The sequence below is a fragment of the Chlorocebus sabaeus genome, chromosome 9, assembly GCF_047675955.1.
Source record: "Chlorocebus sabaeus isolate Y175 chromosome 9, mChlSab1.0.hap1, whole genome shotgun sequence".
NCBI classification, from domain to species: domain Eukaryota; kingdom Metazoa; phylum Chordata; class Mammalia; order Primates; family Cercopithecidae; genus Chlorocebus; species Chlorocebus sabaeus.
Genome location: NC_132912.1, coordinates 26507111 through 26525767, shown reverse-complemented (window position 1 = coordinate 26525767; position 18657 = coordinate 26507111). Strand labels below are relative to the sequence as shown.

The 18657-nt window shown below is 41.8% G+C and overlaps 1 protein-coding gene across 3 annotated transcripts in view; it reads right to left on the bottom strand.

Annotated features, from left to right (window-relative positions):
* Positions 1 to 18657, bottom strand: part of APBB1IP (amyloid beta A4 precursor protein-binding family B member 1-interacting protein) — a 175869-nt gene that overhangs the window by 73765 nt on the left and 83447 nt on the right. For all 3 annotated transcript variants that reach the window (XM_073018807.1, XM_073018808.1, XM_037983402.2), the window contains exons 9-10: positions 6883 to 6969; positions 4234 to 4377 (exon numbers count right to left, since the gene is read on the bottom strand). In XM_073018807.1, coding sequence (XP_072874908.1) covers positions 4234 to 4377; positions 6883 to 6969 — 231 coding nt within the window. The remainder of the gene's footprint in view (positions 1 to 4233; positions 4378 to 6882; positions 6970 to 18657) is intronic.

The window sequence follows — 18657 nt, the reverse complement described above, 5'->3', positions numbered from 1 at the left end:
CCCACGTTGCCCAGGCTGGTCTTGAATTCCTGAGCTCAAGCGATCCACCTTCCTGGGCCTTCCAAAGTGTTTGGGATTAGAGCTGTGAGCCACTGTCCCCTGCCTTCTTTTTCTTAACATTGTATCTAGGAGTCTTTCTATATCAAGACACATGAATTAATAGATGACATTCATTTTATGACTGCAGAGAATTCTACTGTACAGGGGTAACGATTTATTTAACTATTCTACTACAGAGGATTAGAAGTTATTTCAATATTTAGCTATTACAACAAATACTGTGCATATGCGCTTATATTTCTGTGAGATAGATTTGTCAAGCATGGAGTTGCCAATTGAAAGGATTTTTCCTCCCTTTTACATTTACATAGATTTTGCTAAATTGTCCACCAGTTTGGCCGTATGAGTTTCCATTCCAACCTCCTAAGTGTGAGTGCCCCTTTTTCTTACCCACTACCACCAAAATTTGGATATTATCTATATTGTTTATTGTATCAATCTCATGTTTAATTTACATTTCCTGATTACTAGTGAGATGGAGCAACTTTTAGTTATGCAGTGGCTACCAGTACTCCTTTTTCTGTAAATTTTCCCTTTAATGCTTTGCCATTTTTCTGTAAGTATGTTTATCTTTTTCTTATTGATTTGTTGAAGTCTTTATATTTTATGGATATTCATACTTGTTTATACATGTTGCAAATGTACTCTCTCACTGTAGTCAGTCTTTCACTTCTTGTTTGTTATCTTTGGCCATAAGGTATTAAAAATAACTTTATAAGGTCAAATCTGTCCATTTTTTCCATTATAATTTTGAGTTTCTATTCTTGCTTAGGAAAGTTTTCTCCAGTTCAAAATTATAAAAACATTAACCTATATTTTCTTTCTTTCCCTCTCTCCCTCCCTTCCTCCCTGCCCTCCCTCCCTCCTTCCCTCCCTTCTTTCCTTCCTTCCTTCCTTCCTTCCTTCCTTCCTTCCTTCCTTCCTTCCTTCCTTCCTTCCTTCCTTCTCTCTCTCTCTCTCTTTTTTTTTTCAGGGTCTCGTTCTGTCACTTAAGCTGGAGTGCAGTGGCACAAACACGGCTCACTGAAGTCTTGACCTCCCGGGCTCAAGCGATCCTCCCCGATCAGCCTCCCAAGTAGTGGGGACTACAGGCATGTGCCACCATCCTCGTTAATTTTTTAATCTTTTTTTGTAGAGACAGGGTCTCCCTATGTTTCTCAGGCTGGTCTTGAACTCTTGGGCTCAAGCTATTCTCCCTGGGCCTCCCAGAGTGCTGGGATTATAGGCATGAGCCACCACAGCCAGCCAACCTCTATTTTCTTCTAGAATTTTATACCATGTTTCTCTAAAGATATTTTAACCAATCAATAATTTAGTTTGGTACATGGAATGAGGTAGGAAATTATATTTCTAAATGGATATACAGTTATTTCAATGCTATTTGTTGAATACCACATTCTTTCCCCACTGCTGTGATATAAAATTCTAACTTTAACTTCTCTTATGTTAGATGGCTGTCTGTCGACCTGTTTGTCTCTAGCCGTGCTGTTTTTATCTAATGTTTTGGCATGGCAGGAGATCTACCTTGATGTTCTTCACAATTTTGGGAAGGTCTATTTTGGAAGAGTGTCTTTTTTCCATGAACTTTAGAATCAATCTGTGAATTTCAAGTAAATAAAATCCTACTGATATTTTTATTAAAATTACCTTAAATTTATAGAAAACTGGGAAGAATTAATAACTTTTCATTTAGCAACATGGTACCTTTCTTTTCTTTTTCTTCTACTTTTTTTCTTTTTCTTTTTCTCTTTCTTTCTTTTTTTTTTTTTTTTTGAGATGGAATCTCACTCTGTCGCCCAGGCTGGAGTGCAGTGGCGTGATCTTGGCTCACAGCAATCTCTGCTTCCCGGGTTCAAGCAATTCTTCTGCCTCAGCCTCCCAAGTAGCTGGGATTATAGGCGCCCGCCACCATGCCTCGCTAATTTTTGCATTTTTAGTAGAGATGGTGTTTCACCATATTGGCCAGGTTGGTCTCAAACTCCTGACCTCCGGCCTGCCTCAGCCTCCCAAAGTGCTGGGATTACAGACGTGAGCCACCGCGCCTGGCCTGCAACATGGTACCTTTCTATTGATTCAGTTCTACTTCATTCCTCTTAATAAATTTTATATTTTATGCCATATAGATCTGGAACATTTCTTGTTAAGTTTCTTGTTAGGAATTTTGCATTTTCTGTTTCTAGTCTGCATGGATTCTTTTGCATTGTAGTTTGCATTATATATATTGTTTGTGTAAAGAAAACTTTATTAGTTAATGCATTTATTTGGTTCTAACAGTTTTTCAGCTGAGTATCTCATATTGCTGGTAGACGATCATCTCAACTGTGAAAAATCAGTCTTTGCCTCTTCTTTTCTACTGGTTATACTTATTATTCTTCTCTTTAATGTACTAGTTAGTTCCTCAACCCAGTGTTAATGGTAACAGTGAGAGAAGGTATTCTTGTCCAACTCTACTGTAAACACTTTTTTTTTTTTTTTGGAGACATAGTCTTGCTCTTTCACCCAGGCTGGAGTGCAGTGGAGTAATCTCAGGCCACTGCAACCTCCACCTTCCAAGTTCAAGTGATTCTCATGCCTCAGTCTCCCCAGTAGGTGGGATTACAAGTGTGCACCACCACATCCAGCTAATTTTTGCATTTTCAGTAGAGATGGGGTTTCACAATGTTGGCCAGGCTGGTCTAGAACTCCTGGCTTCAAGTGATTCACCTTGCCTCAGCCTTCCAAAGTGCTGGGACTACAGGCATGAACCACCACACCTGGCCAAATGTAAACACTTTTAATTCTCATCACAGAGTATATTGTTTGTTATACGTTTATTTATATGTACCATTTATATTCAAATGCCTAAGACATAAACATTTCAAAAAGAAAACAAATTATTCATGGGTCAGTTGTGAGGTGCCCGGTGTGGGACTGGAATGAGATGGCAGAGATGGGAAAGCATCAGATCTAAGGCCGGGAGCAGAGTGGAAGAGGCTAAGGAGAACAGTAGCTGTCCTGGACCAAGAGTTAGCCATAATGCCCCTCCTGCCTTCCGGCAGAGACAAGAGTCTCCTTACTGGAGGTAGCAGACCTGGATGTTCACATAACTTCATCGGCTTGGAAGTGTGGGTTAAGCTTTATCAGAGGAAGTTGGCAATGCATGAATATACCACTGGTGGTGCCCTGCATTTGGAAGGGAAGGCAAAATGCTTCTGCGTACCCAAGATACAGATTAGACATATATTAATGGTGAACAAAAGAGTGAAATATCCTAATCCTCTAAGAAAGATCTTAGAGAGAGTTGATGGTCAGAATAAGAGTTAAAATTACATTTCAAGGAATAATTTATTACATATAAATTTGAGGCAATAATCCCAAATCACCAAGTAAAAGTTAAATGATGTCTAAAATATCCTGCTAAATTAAGCAGGGAAATTCAGAGTACACCTCAGAGAACGATTTAAAAATATTCAGAGTCTAAGGGCTAAAATCTCAAGGAAAATCTAGTCGAGAGCTGGGTGCAGTGACTCATGCCTGTAATCCCAGCACTTGGGAAGGCTGAGTGAGGTGGGCGGATTGCTTGAGTTCAGGAGTTCAAGACCAGCCTAAGAAATATGGTGAAAACCCATCTCTACAAAAAATATGAAAAATTAGTTGGGCGTGGTGCCATGCACCTGTAGTCCCAGCTACTTGGGAGGCTGAGGTGGGAGGATGGCTTGAGCCTGGGAGCCGGAGGTTGCAATTAGTCAAGATCATGCCACTGTACCCCAGCCTGTGGGTTAGAGTGAGACTCTATTTCAAAAGAAAAAAGAAAAAAAAATCTTATCAAGACTTCTAATACCTCTATGATTCCAGATAAAATAAATTTAACTATAATGACTATAGAACTACAGGGGTAAAAAGTCCTTGGAAATAGATAGGTAAAGAAACAAAATAATCTCTAGAAAAGTGCTTTTGCCATCATTTTTGAAACCTGACTTTAAAATAGATAAAATACTTTTACCTTCAAGAGAGCTACGGAAAAACTCAAGAAGATTTCAGTAATACTGTCCTATTTGTATACATGTTGCAGGATTATGGAATCTGCAGCAACAGTGAATGTATTTAACTTGCCACATAAGGATTTCTTCAGTTTCATGCTCATGAAATGCTTTATTGCTAAGTGCTTTTGTTTTTGTTTTTTTTTTTTCTGACCTTAGTCTTCCCTTTGGGTACATAATAAATTCCAGAAGCCCGTAGAAGAAAATAGCGCCTTTTCCAGGATTTCTTTCCATCTTCTTTCAAATAAAGAGCTCCTTCCAGTTCTGGTACAATGATAGATGTTCCACAGAAACTTTCCTGAAATTGAGATTCCGACGACACAAGACACACACGAAAGATAAAGCACGCATTTTTATTCACATTTAAACAAACTCGCAGATTAGCTTTTAAACTAAAAGTCAATTGAGTGTACAGCTCTGACCGAATGCGTATGTTTATATTATATGCTATTTGCCAGAAGAGGGGAAGAATAACACATCGGTCCAGAATCCTGGCTCCTGGGTTACGCCTCAAGGGCTCCTCACCACTTAGCTCTGCGACCGTGGGCCATTAAACCTCAGTCCACTGATTTGTCAAAATGGAATAATAATAGCCCAACTTCATAAGGTAGGTTGTGAGTACAGTCTTGGCATATTGCAAAAGTAAGCATTTAATAAAAGCAATTAATGTTACTATAAAATGGAAGACAGAAAAATTATTACTTTCCTGGTAAGTAAGATAGTTACTATTTCATTGCTCGTAAATAGAACAATTATTATATATAATTCAACACATAAAATTGGGGAGGATAGTTAACAGGTACAAAAGAATAGAAAGAATGAATAAGACCTACTATTTGAAAGCAAAGCAGGGTGACTATAGTCAATAATAACTTAATTGTACATTTAAAAATAACTAAAAGAGTGTAACTGGATTGTTTGTAATACAAAGGATAAGTGCTTGAGGGGATGGATACCCAATTCTCTATGATGTGATTATGTCACATTCCTTGCCCATATCAAAATATATTATGTGCCCTATAAATATATACATATTATGTACCCACAAAAATTAAAAATAAAAAGAATAAAAATGAATAAGTTAATATTTTATTCTTGGGATAGTTTTCTTTTCAAAGAAGGAAGAAGGCAGTTATTAATACACCAGTATCAGAAAAGAATAACAAAGCACATCTAGATGTAGATTTTTAAATCTCAAAACTTGCATAGAATTACAGAATTCTTAATAAATTTTGTCTTAAAAATCAATAGAATAAAATTATATATTATTCTATTTTACAACTCAAATAGTCAAATTTATGTTTCACTTTCTTTTTATAACTTTCAATATCCTCTCATTTAGTTTCATAAATGTGAAATAACTGGATTTTGCATCCTCCAAGTACATTTTTATGTAGTAGAGCTGGAAAACATTTCTGTTCACACTCCCCAATTTCTCCCCAAATTTGGCTAGTATTAGTCATCCTGTTAATAATCTCTTAAATTCAGGTTTTGACCCCCATTAGACAGCAGGATAATGATTTTTCACAGCACAGCACGCTTTGTGTTTTCTTTTACATGCAGCTGTAAAACATTGCTGAAGTCCTGGGACAAGGACTCTCTTGTTGTGCCTCCCTGGGAAATACCCGCTGTGCTCATGCTCCCAGGAACCAGAACCTGCAACACCTGAGCTCAGCATCTTGGGAGTGGCAGCTGGCTGTGGTTTCTTTGGTACCGGGCTGTGAAAGCAAGCAGGCAATAGACATGCGCAAGGTCTGGGCGGAACCTTAGTGAACGCGAGCGGGCGCTCTTCAGCATGAGCCAATTGGCTCCAGGTAACGGGGCCGAGGGCATCACCAGGTCTTCTGATTTTTCAAGGGAGGTCCAAAATTTACTAACTCAGGAAAAGGTCCATGGATTGTCTCAGGGAAATACAACCTGGGCAACTCTAGCATGGCCATTTGTGACTTGAGATCTGGCACTCATTTCAGCTGCGTTATGTGCTGCAAACAGAGCCTCGATTTTTTTTTTTTTCTTTTTTTGAGACTGGATCTTGCTTTGTTACCCAGGCTGGCCTTGAGCTCCTGGACTTAAGTGATCCTCCCACCTCAGCTTCCTGAGTAGCTGGGATTACAGGTGTGTACCCCCATGCGAGGCTCAGAGCCTTGATTTTTAGCACGTGAAAACTCACTAGAAGTTTCCAATCAATTGCCAAATGAACTTCTGGAACACGCCCTAATAGTGGTCATCACAGACATCTGTATGGTCATCAACACAGTGCTTTCGCCAGCTCCCTGAATCTCTGTGATGATTCAATACAATTCGGAAACTGAGGTTCTCAGGGGGGCGGGGACTGTCCCATTAGCAAATGAACAGTGTTGGGCAGGGCCACCTCCTGTAACGGGTCCCTGACTCCGAATCTCATGCTTCCTACCACATCTGAGATGTTGGGAGAGCATCTTACAGGTCCCTTTAAATAAGGTTTGGAAGTCTTATGTCTGACTTCCATGGAGCACTTAAGTAATGAAACACATGGAATGCCAGAAGATAAGTTTTATGAGGATTTGTCAAGTCTTTTTAAAAGTCAAGAATTATGAATCCCACTTCATTTGTCTAAAGCCACATGTTGTAACAAATGACTCAAAAAAGAAAAACAGTTGAATGATCTAAACAGCTATAATTTAGTAATAATTTGATTTTAACACCCCAACTTGAAATTTCAGTGTGTCTTTAGATTTTTCCATTGTTCTGGGAAGAAAATGACTTAAAAATAGATAGAGCAAACATCATTCTCTTTTCTTCCATTCTGCAAAATTAACCTTACCTCGAGTAAGGATTCCTTGTTCTTAGCATTCATTTTCTCATTGGTTTCCTTGCTTTCTTTTTTCCCTCTGTTATCCAAGTAGAAATTCTAAATAAAATGTTAAAAGATCAGATCAGTAAGTGTTCATTACCATGCTAGACGCTGCAAGGAACTCACAGTCTTGCAGGAAAGAAGATGTTAATTGTGTGAAATAAACAGGGAATCAGAGCATATGCTATCAATCAACCATCAGGGCCTTCCCAAATGCTGATACCGCATCGCAAGGCAGGAGTGAAACCTCCTCACCCTCCCATAGTGTACAATCAATGAAAAAACAGAAGATAGAAAACAGTAGTGAAAAATACATCATTTAATTGCTGAAGTCCATGCGTGCACCATGCATGTTAAATGCTGGAAGCTGGAAGTCCCCAAGGCACTGGCAAGAGCTGGAGGCTGGAGTGAAGGTCAAGCTCATGTCCTATGCTCAAGCGGGGAACTGCTCTGGCAGGCAGATGCCACATGGGAGCTCAAGGCCTTGTAGGGTAGCAGGATTCTGGCTTATCAAGAGAATCCAGAAATATAGATGTTAGTAAATGTTAGCGACCTCTTTTATTTTTTAAAAGAACTGCCTGGGTTCACAACACAAGGTTTACTATTTAGCAACTTCTAAGGACAGAAAGAAGCAGAAAGGGCATTTCTGGAAAGAAAACCAGCCTAAACAAAGACAGGGAGGACTATGAGCTAAAAGCACTCATAGGCTGGGTGTGGCTCCTGCCCATAATCCCACCACTTTGGGAGGCTGAGGCAGGAGGATTGCTTGAGCCCTGGAGTCTGAGACCAGCCTGGGCAACATAGTAGGACCCTGTCTCTACTAAAAATAATAATAAAAAAAATTAGCTGGGCATGGCGGCATGCATGCCTGTAGTCTCATCTACTCGGAAGGCTGAGGCTAGAGGACTGCCTGAGTCCAGGAGTTCAAGGCTGCAGTAAGCTATGATCACTCCACTGCACTCCAGCCTGGGCAACAGAGTGAGACCTTGTCTCAAAAAAATAAAATAAAAAAATAAAAGAACTCACAAGTGGATTCATGGTCTCTGAGCATGGTTTGTATTAATTTCTGGATCATACTTTGTTAATACTGAATATCAACATGATGGCTAAAAATAAAGTGTGTGAGTTTCCAAAAAATCACGAGCACTCAAGGACTAATTTTTACACAATAAGTGCAGCTGAGGTATCCATATGCACAGTGAAGATAATGAGTGACCACTGTTAAAGTGCTGAGGATTTTATGTAAAAACATGGAGTTTTACAAAATCATACATAACAAATGTATTAAAGGCAGAAAATGTATCACAGAAGCACTGTGACTAAATTAAGGACCCTCCCAAATCTAGGCACAAGTGTTTATTTACACCATAGGAGTGTTTCTCCAAGTATAACTCCCAGACCACCTTGAAACTTGATACAATGCATGTTCCTGGGTTACACTGGAATCTCTGGGATGAGGCCTGGAAATCTGCATTCCAATATGCTTTCCAGATGATTTTTATGCACACTGAAGTTTGAGTTTTTCTTTTTGTTTGTTTTTTCAGAGACAAGGTCTTGCTCTGTTACCCAAGCTGGAGTGCAGTCACATGATCGTAGCTCACTGCAGCCTTGAATTCCTGGGCTCAAGTAATCTTCCCCACTCAGCCTCCTAAGTAGCTGGGACTACAGGCATGGTGGCACATGCCTGTAGTCCCAGCTACTTAGGAGGCAATACGTCAAGTACAATTTTTTTTTTTTTTTTTTTGAGACACAGTCTTGCTCTGTTGCCCAGGCTGGAGTGCTGTGGTGCAATCTTGGCTCACTGCAACCTCTGCCTCTCGGGTTCAGGGGATTCTCTTTCCTCATCCTCCCGAGTAGCTGGGATTACAGGTGTGCACCACCATGCCCAGCTAACTTTTTCTATTTTTAGTAGAGATGGGTTTTGCTATGTTGGTCAGGCTGGTCTCAAATTGACCCCTCAGCCTCCCAAAGTGCCGGGATTACAGGCATAAACCACCATGCCTGGTAAAGTACAATTCTTTTGGTAATTCTTATTGAAAAGAGTTTATTTTAATATGTTTTTCCAAGACTTTTAAACTTTTACTTGTTATTTGAAAGGATGTTATATTATGAATTAGTGCAGTCATAATATAGAATTCAGAAAACTATTTAAATTTTAAATGTTTTGCTTGAAGACCATGACTAGCCATATTAGGTAACACCTGTCAGAAACCTGTGCTAAGGCTTTACAGGCATGATTTCATTTCATCCTCACAAGAACCCGATAACACAGGTACCACTGCCCTTGTTACTTTACAGACGAGGAAAACGGAAGATTAGGTGATTTTCCAAAGGCCGATTAGTGGCAGAACGTGGAGTTATTAAATAGTTTTTTTTTTTTTTTTTTTTTGAGATGGAGTCTTGCTCTGTCGCCAGGGTGGAGTGCAGTGGTGCGATCTCAGCTCACTGCAACCTCCAAATCCCGGGTTCAAGCAATTCTCCTGCCTCAGCCTCCAGAGCAGCTGGGATTACAGGCACGCACCAGCACGCCTGGGTAATTTTTGTATTTTTAGTAGAGACGGAGTTTCACCATGTCGGCCAGAATGGTCTCGATCTCCTGACCTTGTGATCTGCCTGCCTCGGCCTCCCAAAGTGCTGGGATTACATGCGTGAACCACCACGCCTGGCCACGTTATTAAATACTTTTCCTCAGCATTAAAATACTCAAAGTACAGAGCCGGGCACAATGGCATGCACCTGTAGTCCCAGCTACTCCAGAGGCTGAGGCGGGAAGATTGCTGGAGCCCAGATGTTTGAGTCCTGCCTGGGCCACACAGTGGGGCCCTGCCTCAAAAAAAAAAAAAGAAAAAAGAAAAAAAGAAAAAAAGGAAAAAAAAGGCTTTAAGTACCGTAGGGGAGAATCTAGCACGACAATGTGAATGTATTTAATACCACAGAAGGGTACACTTAAAAATGTTAAGATGATAAGTCCTAAGTTACATATATTTTTCCACAATAACAAAAAATGTAACCCAGCTTGAGTTTGCCCATTCATACAAGAGTGATTTCAGGGTGCTGCTAGAAAGCAAACCTTGGCTTAGGAAGGCCAGATATTTGAATCATGTATGATGAATTGGAAGCATGAACAGAGAGCATAGTGAAGACTCCAAGCCCAGGGGCGGTGGCTCACGCCTGTAATCCCAGTATCTTGGGTGGCCAAGGTGGGTGGATTACCTGAGGTCAGGAGTTCGAGACCAGCCTGGCTAACATGGCGAAACCCTGTCTCTACTAAAAATACAATTATTTGGGTTTGTTGGTGGGCGCCTGTAATCCCAACTACTAGGGAGGCTGAGGAAGGAGAATCACTTGAGCCTGGGAGGTGGAGGTTGCAGTCGGTTGAGATTGTGCCACTGCACCCCAGCCTGGGTGTTAAAGCAAGACTTGGTCTCAGAAAAAAAAATAAAAGAAAATAAAAGAAAAAAAAGACTCCAGAGCAAGTGTTTGTCATCATCCTCATCTGGGAAAGACAGAACATTTGTCACTCTCTGCAGGGAAGAACCTGTCTAAACTGTGAAGGGCCACATTTCACCAGGGTGCCCTAAAGAGGCAGGATACGTAGCTGTACCTTTCTCTGAGAACTTTCTCTGACATACTTCTGACTTTTTCAGCTTCAGAATATCCTTCTAAGTGACCATGCTACACTGTTTTTGTTTTTTATTTTAACAAAATAGCAAAAAACACAAAGTAAATCTGTGCCAGAGGAGGGCAGTCCTTAGAATAAGAATAATTCTTAGAATAATAAGACTGATTGCTTTCGGATCGGAACTTCCACCTGTGGTGTGGGCGCCCACTCAATGCGGGCTGCTCTGGAGAAGTAGTGAGCAGAACTCAACATTTAGTCATTATATCCTGCAAATGGAAACTGGGTAAACCTGAGTCGAATAATAAAGGAACTTTAAAATGGGAAATGAGACTGTTGGTCACAGCTTGCTCTCTTTTCTCACAGCTTCTGGGAGTGCAACATTTGGGAACAGCTGGATAGGAAAGAAACAGCAAATACTTTTTAAACATCTTTTTGGAATAAAGAGTAAATAAAGCAAACAGTTACTAGGTCATGAAGAAATATTTGCCAGTGCCCTTTATACATGTAAAACATCCCTGTTCTTTTTTTGGGGAGGGACATGATCTCACTTTGTCACCCAGGCTGGAGTGCAGTGGCATGATCATGGCTCACCGCAACCTCCGCCTCCCAGGTTCAAGCAATTCTCCCACCTCAGCCCCACAAGTAGCTGGGGCTACAGGCACATGCCACCACGGTCAGCTAATTTTTAAATTTTTTTTAGAGATGGGGTCTTGCTATGTTGTCCAGGCTGGTTTCAAACTCCTGAGTTCAAGTGATTCACGTGCCTTGGCCTCCCAAAGTGCTGAGGTTACAGGTGTGAGCCACCATGCCTGGCCTCAAATCCCTGTTCTTAAGAAGGCTGCTATCACATGGAGAAGATAAATACAGATAGAGCATAGCGAGAGGGGTGGATGACTCTATACCTATTGATGGGGAAGATATAAGAGACTACAAAAATTCAAAATGAGCCACCGTCTAGAGATTTTCAGGGAGGAAAAAAATAACTATGGACTGAGATGGTCAAGAAAAGCTTTACCGAGGGGGTCAAAGTTTGAACGAGGCCTTGAAAGTTGTTCAATGTTCAGCTGGGGAAAAGAATGAGAATAGATTTCAGGGAGCAGAACAAGCACGCACAGAGGCACAGAGGGGTCTTTGGAGCACCAGTGAGCAGCCAGTCAGGCTAGAGCTGTAGGGCGAATGCAGCTCACTGAGTGAAGATCAGATCAGACCATCACTCCCAATTCTCTGCTCGCTGTCAGGTGACTGGGCAGTAACTTTCCCCGAGTGGGTGAAGCTTATTTCCTTGCTTCACTTATGTTGGGTTTGGCCATGTGACTTGCTTTGACCAATAGAATGTGGCAGACAGGACGATGCATGGATTCCGAGCAGAGGAATCCATGTGCTGTCCAGGGCCAATAAGAGACACATGGGGCCAGACACAGTGGCTCAGGACTGTGATCCCAGCACTTTGAGAGGCCGAGGCTGGTGGATCACCTGAGGTCAGGAATTCAAGATCAGCCTGGCCAAGATGGTGAAACCCCGTCTCTACTAAAAAGACAAAATTAGCTGGGCCTGGTGGCGCCTGCCTGTAATCTCAGCTACTTGGGAGGCTGAGGCAGGAGAATGGCTTGAACCCAGGAGGCAGAGGTTGCAGTGAGCTGAGATTGTGCCATTGCACTCTAGCCTGGGCCACAGGAGCAAAACTCCGTCTTAAAAAAAAAAAAAAAAAAAAAAAAAAAAAAGACATGGAACTACCTAAATCTAAGTCTAAGTTATACTCTGGAGCTAAGGACAGGCGACCTGCAGACCCAGGAGAGAGGAAATGTCTGTTTCTGCAAACCAGTGGGATTCTGAGGTAGTTTTTTTTTTTTTTTTTTTTTGAGACAAGGTCTTGCTCTGTTGCCCAGGCTGGAGTGCAGAGGATCATAGCTCACTGCAGCCTTGAACTCCTGGGTGCAAATGATCCTCCCACTTCAGCCTCCTGAGTAGCTGGGACCACAGGTGCATGCCATCACACTCAGCTCATTTTTTGATTTTTTGCAAAAACTGGGATCTCACTAGGTTGTCCAGGCTGGTCTTGAATTCCTGGGTTCAAGTGATCCTCCTGCTCTGCCTCCCAGAGTGTTGGGATTACAGGTACCATGCCTGGCCTCTAAGGTTGCCTTTCATGCCTCAATACACTGAATTATCACACATACCCACACCGGGTGGTGAGAGGATCCAGGGCACCGAAGTCATGGGTAGACCTTCCTTTAACACAGTAGCCCTTGCTGGGGACCATAAAGGTGATTACTATGTAACTTTCCTTCTAATCACACCTGGTCCTGGATGGTCAGAGACTGCCCTTGGTGGGCTGAGGGAGGCTGGAAGGGAATGGAAGAATGATGCCACAAGGTATTAATACTTTTCTCCCACAATAGCTGCCAGGCTGTGGCTGAGACCCTTCCACACCTGAGCAGAAGAAGCTGTGTTTCTGTCTCTGCTCCTCACTCATGCAGCCACCAGTAGAGTATAATCACCATCAATTCAGTTAAGAAACAGAATAATCTGTGGAATAAAAGTTGCCTAAAATATCAATAGTGATTATTGTTAAAGAGTGAGATTATGGGTGATTTAGATTTTCTTCCTTATATTTTTCTGAATTTTCCAACTTTTCCTTTTATAATATTGATATTATTATTACTAATATTTTGAGATGGAGTCTCACTCTGTCACCCAGGCTGGAGTGCAATGTCGCGATCTCGGCTCACTGCAACTTCCACCTCCCGGGTTCAAGCGATTCTCCTGCCTCAGCCTCCTGAGTAGCTGGGATTACAGGCACATGCCGCCATGCACGGCTAATTTTTGTATTTTTAATAAAGATGGGGTTTCACCACGTTGGCCAGGATGGTCTTGATCTCCTGACTTTGTGATCTGCCTGCCTGGCCTCCCAAAGTGCTGGGATTACAGGCGTGAGCCACTACACCCGGCCAGATATTATTTTTAAGTTAGCAAAAGAAAGTTATTAGAAGAAATAAAAAGTAGCATAATAAGGAACTTATTTGAGGAACTTACTTGAGGCACAACCTTACACGAACTGACTTTACCTCATGTAAGGTTGTGCCTTACACGAACTGACTTTACAGATTCCTTTTCTGAAAAAGAGATTCTTTAGGCTTCTAGCAGTAAGAATGGCTTATGTGAATACTGGAATGACTCTCCATGTTCATACTCAGTCCTCAATTCTCAGACCTCTATTTTGGTTTCAGGTGACAGGGTTTAGGACACGCTATCCCAAACTATGGCACCTTGTCATTTGAGAAAACAGAAGAAGCAGGAAGAGCCCTCTGACCTTTTCCTGTTCTTCTCCTCTGAAGCAGGTCTTAAAAGACTCCTCTGACCTTTCTCTAAAGTAAGTCATAGGATCCTCGTGAGACAGGCACCCACCCTATACCCAGAGGAAAGGAATGTCCCTATCTCTGAAGACACAGGGACCCAGAGAAGAATTGGAACAGACCTTGCCAAGTTCCCCCAGTTTATTTCCATTAGATCATACACTTTTGTCCCGCAATCACACTTCTGCACGACTGTCCACAAAAATACCCAGTTCTTCCTGTTTCTTCGGATCTTCATTTCTGGAAGCTCCTACCTTACTTACATTAAATAAATTTGTGTGCTTTTGTTGTTGTTGTTAATCTGTCTTTTGCAACAGTGACCTCAGCCATAAGCCTAGCAATGGGTTAGAAAATGGTTCTTTCTCCCCTACACAGCCAAAGTCAGTGATTTTTGTACAGTGGGCTTTTAAAGTAAAACTGCCTTTATGAGGATAACACTGCTCCACTGCCCCAGCCCACTTTCCCAAAAGAGACCACATCCCTTGGGCAAGAGAGCCTCTGTAGGGGAGAAAAAGTCTTACCTTTTCCTCATCCATTGCAGAGGTCATGGCTGACACCCCTATAACAAGAGAGAGTAACAAGAGGAACGCAACACAAATTCATCTAACCAAAGTTTTACATGACATAGGAGCCTTCAGAAATCAATATCCAAAGAAGCAAACTACGTATTTTTATGCTGAGTTGAAGACTGAACTCTGACCTTTTTTTTTTTTTTTTTTTGAGACAGGTCTCACTCTGTCACCCAGGCTGGAATGCAGTGGCATGATCATGGCCCACTGCAGCCTCGATCTTCCAGGCTCAAGTGATCCTCCCACCTTAGCATCTTGAGTGGCTGGGACTACAGGGATGCATCACCATGCCCAGCTAATTTTTAATTTTTTTATAGAGATGAAGTCTCACATGTTGCCCAGTCTGGTCTCACACTCCTGGGCTCAAGTGATCCTCCTACCTCCCGAAGTGCGGGGATTACAGGTGTGAGCCACTGTGCCTGATGTTTTTTCTCTTGTCAGGATTCCCTTTTTTCTTTCCTTTTATTGTTTTTTTTTTTAAAAAAAGAAAAAAGAAAGAAAAACGCATAGATTATATGCAATCTTGCCCAAATTCTTTTCTAAGGGGCCAGGGGAGTCATACCCTACAAACCACAAAATCTCATGAAATGGGTTTTTAATTAACTCTGTAGAGTGGAGCTTACTTTCCAACCTGATTCCGGTATAGTATCACACGACAGACAGCAGACCTTCTCATCTTCACGTAGGCATTCCTTTCCACTGACTTCAAGTCTTTAGACAAAGCTCAGTTCTTTCAACCAATTGCTAACTCAAGAATCCCTAAAATCCACCTATGACATGTAAGCCTCTGCTTTGAGATGCCCTGCCTTTTTGGGAACCAATGCATACCTCCCCCATATTGATTTATGATTTTATCTGCAATTCCTGTCTCCCTGAAATGTACAAAACTAAACTGCAAGCCACAACTGCCATAGGCATACTTTTCAGGACCACCTGAGACGGTGTCATCTGGACTTGGTCACTCATATTGGCTCAGAATAACCTTCTTTATTTAGTATTATTTAATATTCTTTAAATATTTTGGCATAATTTGTTTTGTTTTGTTTTGTTTTTTTCCATCATCAATCTGATGAAAGAAGTGGGTAATTGTGGAGAAACATGATCTAATGGCAATAAACTGGGGGAGCTCAGCGAGGTCTGTTTGTTTTTATTTGTTTCTATGTCTCTGCATGACATTCTTTCCCCACCAGGGATGGGGCAGGACGCTTGCCACAGGAGGACCTTCCAGGGGCAAAGGGAGGAAGTCAGTGAGTGAGCCTTCTAGGTTTCGTGGCTTGCTTTGGGGAGAAGAAGTTGAGTTTCTATAACCTGCTTCAGGGGATAAGTGGGGGAAGAAGAAAGGAGGGTGGGAGAAGGTCACAGAGATTGTCTGGCATCTTAGGTCCTTCTAATCTCCTTTGGTTTAAAGTACTCAGCATGCCACGGTGCCATATTTTAGGGGCACTGTGTTCGGAGTGCTGGCACCCACCTAGGTCCTACTGACTACTGAAGATGAGAAATGATGTCACAAATTATTATTTCACAATAGGCACAATGGCTTTGTAAAGCAGAGGACAGTTAACCATGGGGGAGCCTGAGCCACTCACAGTGAGCCACCATTCAAGGCCAGAGTCTTCGTTTTTTACAGGCTGGTCTTGAACTCCTAGCCTCAAGTGATCCTCCCACCTTGGCCTCCCAAAATGCTGTCCTACAATTACATGAAGCCCCTCCAAGAGCATGTGTAAATTGTGTAAATTGTCACATCCTCAGTCTCGAAGTGTACCATTTTCTAAAGTGGACCTGCCTGAGAATGGACGGCCCCTTTCACAATTGCCTTTTCACATGTTAGAAAGGAAAACTGCACCTGCACCCACACAGAATCTTACTGCCCCAGGGTAAGGCTCAGAGGCCCTAAACAAAAGGACAACTTGAAACACCAGTGCAGAGAAAGAAGAAGACTCATCACAAATGCTTTTGGAAGTCATGTGGATTCTAATTCTTTGCTTTCAACATAATAGAAGGTACCTAATTATCTGGTCAGCTGATGGATGAAAAGAATCATCACTGATCCTCCTGTGGCTTTTGGCTAGTACCTTGGAAGGAGTTCAAAGAATTGAATGGAGTTCTTCTGTTCCCATCTACTTATTTATATGAACAAAGTTTCTCAGTATACAAAGTACTCAACATCTGTAAAAATGAAAAACTGGAATATAATTGATACAGAACTTCATCCTTTGATCTTGGAATTAACCAGGGGGAAAATGGCTCCATCTGTTTCTAACATTAAGAGATGTCCCTTCTTTCCTTCCTTCCTTCCTTCCTTCCTTCCTTCCTTCCTTCCTTCCTTCCTTCCTTCCTTCCTTCCTTCCTTCCTTCCTTCCTTCCTTCCTTCCCTCCCTCCCTCCCTCCCTCCCTCCCTCCCTCCCTCCCTCCCTCCCTCCCTCCCTCCCTCCCTCCCTCCCTCCCTCCCTCCTTTCTTTCTTTCTTTCTTTCTTTCTTTCTTTCTTTCTTTCTTTCTTTCTTTCTTTCTTTCTTTCTTTCTTTCTTTCTTTCTTTCTTTCTTTCTTTCTTTCTTTCTTTCTTTCATTTTGGAGATGGAGTTTCACTCTCGTTACCCAGGCTGGAATGCAACGGCACGGTGTTGGCTCACTGCAACCTACATCTCCCAGGTTCAAGTGATTCTCCTGCCTCAGCCTCCTGAGTAGCTGGGATTACAGGTGTGTGCCACCACGCCCAGCTAATTTTTTTGTATTATTAGTAGAGACAGGATTTCACCATGTTGGCCAGGCTGATCTTGAACTCCTGACCTCAGGTGATCCACCTGCCTTGGCCGCCCAAAGTGCTGGGATTATAGGCATAAGCCACTGTGCCTGGCCTCCCATTTTTACTTTTCATGTTTAATTAATATCAACATTTATAATTAAAAAAAGGTTTCTATGTTGTTTTGGTCAACTGTGATTTTTTAACCCTTAAGTTTTCTATGGTGACAGAAAAGAAAAGCTCACCCATCAATTTATAAACATAATTAGTTGAAGAGGAGTGTGGGACAGAGGATAATAAAAGACTTTTAAGCATATCAATATATTACAATAGGATAAATCTTTGGGGAGAAAATGAAATGGAAACAGTTTGAAGGGGGGAAAAAAGGAACCATATAAAATGTCCCAAATGTTGAAAAAAGCTTATTGTACATCACCAAAAGTGAATGTCAATTTTGGACTTTGGGTGATAATAATGTGTCAACGTAGATTCATCAACTGTGACAAATGTGCCATGCTGGTGTTGATAGTGGGGGGAGCTGCATGTGTGCGAAGGCAGGGGATATAGAGACACTCTTTCTATTTCTGTCCAATTTGACTGTGAATCTAACTGTTCTAAAAATAAAGTCTATTAAAAAAAAGCTTATTCATGTGCTTCTTAAAAAGATGATGGTGAGAATCAGATTGCCATGGAACTGTATTTAGATTCCATTGAATAGTTTTTTTAAACTGTCAACATTTAAAATACGTTGGACATGGAATTCTTTGTATCTATTTAAACTTGTAAGCTGGGTGCAGTGACTCATGCCTGTAATCTCAGCACTTTGGGAGGCCAAGGTGGGCAGATCACGTGAGGTCAGGAGTTCAAGACCAGCCTGGCCAACATGGTGAAGCCCCATTTCTACTAAAAATACAAAAATTAGCTGGGCATGGTGGCACATGCCTGTAATCCCAGCTACTCGGGAGGCTGAGGCAGAAGAATCGCTTGAACGTGGGAGGCAGAGGTTGCAGTGAGTCGTGATCACGCCACTGCACTCTAGCCTGGGCGATACAGCAAGACTCCATCTCAAAAAAAAAGTTAATAAATAAACTCGTGATGAAAAAATTTAGATGTCAACAAACAAATGTGTGAGGAGGCATACAGTTTTTCAAACTTCTTCTAGGGTTATGCAAGCACAAAGTTTGAGATCCATTTACAGAGTTAGCCATCGTCTGAGTTGGCTACAGGGGCTATGTGGGAACAGATGAGTAAGCTGAGGAAGGGAGTCCACCAAAGGGAAGAATGACACAGCTGTGCACAGGGACAGAGAGTGACAGAGAGAGATGGAGACCCAAGGGAAGGCTGGGGCCAAGATGCTTGCCATCATGATCCCAGCAACGCTCCAACCCCTACACCAGTGCCTGGGAGGTCTGACTGTACTTCCTATCTTTCATTCCAATGAGATGCCTTGGGATTCTTTCTG